General features: G+C 43.2%; 1 protein-coding gene across 1 annotated transcript in view; it reads left to right on the top strand.

The window, feature by feature from the left end:
• MYO5A (myosin VA (heavy chain 12, myoxin)) overlaps positions 1-3,767 on the top strand; it is a 142,935-nt gene that overhangs the window by 122,501 nt on the left and 16,667 nt on the right. Inside the window, exons 35-36 of the mRNA XM_010836839.1 lie at positions 439-585; positions 2,893-3,047. Of these exons, the coding sequence (XP_010835141.1) occupies positions 439-585; positions 2,893-3,047 (302 nt within the window). The remainder of the gene's footprint in view (positions 1-438; positions 586-2,892; positions 3,048-3,767) is intronic.

Raw genomic sequence — 3,767 nt, 5'->3', positions numbered from 1 at the left:
GAATCAGTTAAGATTCTTGATGTTGATAGTAGTACTAGTTGTTGTCAGAGTGACATTAACATATAATTTTACCATCTGTCTGTCCAGTTTTACCAAAAAAAAAAAAAAAAAATTATTTAAAGAAGGGGCAAATTGGAGAAGGAAATGGAAACCCACTCCAGTATTCTTGTCTGGAAAAGTCCATGGACAGAGGAGCCTGGTGGGCTGCAGTCCACGGGGTTACATGACTGAGCATGTGTGCATGAGGGTGGAGGGTGTCGGGTTGGTAGCAATAAACTGGTAGAACTAAAAAAAATAATAATAATAAAGAAGGGGCAATTAAGTGGCAAATATGGCAAGTTTCTATTGTTACAGAATTCACTTAAAATTAATAGGAACATGAAACCACTCATCTTTTCTACCTGGAAAACATTTTTTTTCTTTTTGTTTCTAATGAAGTGGGCCAGATGGAGAACATATCGCCAGGACAAATCATTGATGAACCCATTCGTCCAGTCAACATTCCCAGGAAGGAAAAGGATTTCCAAGGAATGCTGGAATACAAGAAGGAGGATGAGCAAAAACTTGTGAAGAACCTGATTCTGGGCAAGTATTTTGAAAGGTCTTTCTGGTGCGTGTCAGTGGTGGGAGAGATTAGTCACTCATTTATTAGTCACACTGGTTTCTTCAGTCAGCCTTGCGTGCTGTGTGCAGTACTGCCACAGCATTCTGACCCCATCATGGCTGTCAGTCACCCTACAAGGACACCAGCGAGGACTGCCTGTTAGGGTCACATGAGGTCTTCTCAGCTCCTGTTGCCCATTATAATAACCCAGGAAGCTTTTGAAAAGTACTGATGTATGTTCCCCCCTGCAGACTAATTACATCAGAATGTCTAGAGGAAAGAACCTGGCCATGTCCCTAGTTCTTTTTTTTATCTCTCAAGGAAGGGATTCTGACGTGTAGCTAGCTGCAGTTGAACACCACTGCCTTAGGCCATTTAAGTCCCTAAATTTCTCTTGTTCCTATTTCCCTAGGAAGGTATATGACTAAATATGTCAGGAAAAACAGTTTAATAGTAGGAAGGAACAGAATTAAGGAAAAGATTCCAGCAGTGGAAAGGGAGGACTGACTGGACAATGGAGATGGGAGTAGAAGAAGCCCTTCAGAGCAGCAGAAGGCCTTTGAGTCTGGGTATGAGCCCACTTGGAGAAGGTGATGGCACCCCACTCCAGTACTTTTGCCTAGAAAATCCCATAGACGGAGGAGCCTGGTAGGCTGCAGTCCATGGGGTCATTAGAGTCAGACACGACTGAGCGACTTCACTTTCACTTTTCAGTTTCATGCATTGGAGAAGGAAATGGCAACCCACTCTAGTGTTCTTGCCTGGAGAATCCCAGGGACGGGAAGCCTGGTGGGCTGCCGTCTATGGGGTCACACAGAGTTGGACACGACTGAAGCAACTTTAGCAGCAGCAGCAGCAGCATGAGCCCACTGGCTCTGCAAGAAGACTTTTTAGGGGAGCATGGGAAATAGTTCAGGAGTGTATGCAGCCCATAAGTTGTAAGCTCAAAACACTTACAAGCCTCTCCTTTCAGCCTTTGCAGAGCATTCCTCCCCCCAGGTGCCAGGGTGGCAGCAGTGTGATCAGCAGTGATTTAATGTTCCTAGAGTTCATGGTGTTAAACTTAGAACTATATATAGATGCAGAGGCACTTAAGTTTCAGTGTGATCTTCATTTTGAAAAAATGGTAAGAAGCCACTGGTTTTTAAGCATAGAATTAAAAAAGATTCATCAATTCAGTAAACCTTTGGGGCATTCCTACTGTGTGCTAAGCATTTTCCAGGTATTGGGTAATGAACAAAGTCTATTCTCAAAAGAGTTTATATTCCATGGGTGGGGGGAGGTAGATAAAAACAAATAAGGGGGTGAGAAAGATAAACAGTGAAGGCAGGTGTATGAATTTATATAAAGTTGTTAGAAAGGGCCTCTTTGACAAGGTGATCTCCTTTGGATAGAGACCAAAGGAAGTAAGGAAGCAAGTCCTGCTGATAGCTGAGAAAAGAACATTCCAGACAGAAAGCCTTAGGGTGGGGACATGCCTGGCGTCGTCACCCAGCAACAAGAAGACCCATTTAATGGGGGAGCACAGTGAGCTGGAAACAGGAGCAGGCCAGATCACACAGCCATGGTGAGGATTTCGGGTTTTACAAATGAGTGAGATGAGAAGCTACTTGGAAGATTTTCAGAACAAGAGTGACATGATCTGACTACATTTTCTTATAGAATTACTCTGGTTGTTATGTGGAAGGTGTACTACTGTGGAGCGAGGCATGAGTCAGGGAGACCAGTTGGGAAGCTCTCACTGGGTTCCAGGAGAAGATGGTGGCGGCCTAGCCTAGAGGAGCTGGTAGAAAAGTAGCAGGGTTATTCTAGACATGTCTTATGTGTAGAGCCAACAGGATTTGTTGATGGATTAGATGTGTGATGTGAGAAAAGGAAAGAAGACAAAGATGATGACAAGGTTTATATCCTGAGAAACTAGAAGGCAGAGACTGCCACTTACTGAGATGGGACAATTCCTGGAAGAGCAGGCTCCGTGGGAGATGGGCTTTGGGGGACAGGCCTGAGCAGAGATGTCAAAAACCACTTGTTACATGAGCCTAGATTCAAAGGAAAAGTCAGGGCAGAAGATAGACATTTGAGAGTTGTCATTGTGTAAGCATCTAAGATTCTCATGTCCCTACAGTCAAGAAACCGTCTACTCTAAAATATGCTTTTTTAAAAACATGACCTATTTACCCTGAATGATTGAACTGTTACATGAGAACTGTGCTTTTATATGTCAAAAAGCATTCCTTATGAAGACTTTCAAAGTTATATAAGACTGTTTTTCCTCTTTTCTTTTTTAGAACTGAAGCCACGTGGTGTAGCAGTCAATTTGATTCCAGGGTTACCAGCGTATATCCTGTTTATGTGTGTTCGACACGCTGACTACCTGAATGATGATCAGAAAGTAAGGTCGTTGCTAACATCAACAATTAATAGCATCAAAAAAGTATTAAAGGTTAGTTCATGTTCAACAAATTTCTCATAATGAATATTAATGATGACATGTCTATACAGAGGTATTTTTCCATCCTTCAGTTCAGTTCAGTTGCTCAGTCGTGTCCGAATCTCTGCAACCCCATGAATTGCAGCACGCCAGGCCTCCCTGTCCATCACCAACTCCCGGAGTTCACTCAAACTCAAGTCCATCGAGTCGGTGATGCCATCCAGCCATTTCATCCTCTGTCGTGCCCTTCTCCTCCTGCCCCCAATCTTTTCCAGCATCAGAGTCTTTTCCAATGAGTCAACTCTTCACATGAGGTGGCCGAAGCATTGGAGTTTTAGCTTTAGCATCATTCCTTCCAAAGAAAATCCAGGACTGATCTCCTTTAGGATGGACTGGTTGGATCTCCTTGCAGTCCAAGGGACTCTCAAGAGTCTTCTCCAACACCACAGTTCAAAAGCATCAATTCTTCGGCACTCAGCTTTCTTCACAGTCCAATTCTCATATCCATACATGACCACAGGAAAATCCATAGCCTTGACTAGATGGACCTTTGTTGGCAAAGTAATGTCTCTGCTTTTGAATATGCTATCCAGATTGGTCATAACTTTCCTTCCAAGGAATAAGTGTCTTTTAATTTCATGGCTGCAGTCACCATCTGCAGTGATTTTGGAGCCCAAAAAAATAAAGTCTGACACTGTTTCCACTGTTTCCCCATCTGTTTGCCATGAAGTG

This window comes from Bison bison, unplaced genomic scaffold (genome assembly GCF_000754665.1).
Source record: "Bison bison bison isolate TAMUID 2011002044 unplaced genomic scaffold, Bison_UMD1.0 scf7180017864066, whole genome shotgun sequence".
Lineage (NCBI taxonomy): Eukaryota > Metazoa > Chordata > Mammalia > Artiodactyla > Bovidae > Bison > Bison bison.
Note: the sequence above shows the minus strand (reverse complement) of the source record. Positions and strands in the feature narration are given on the sequence as shown.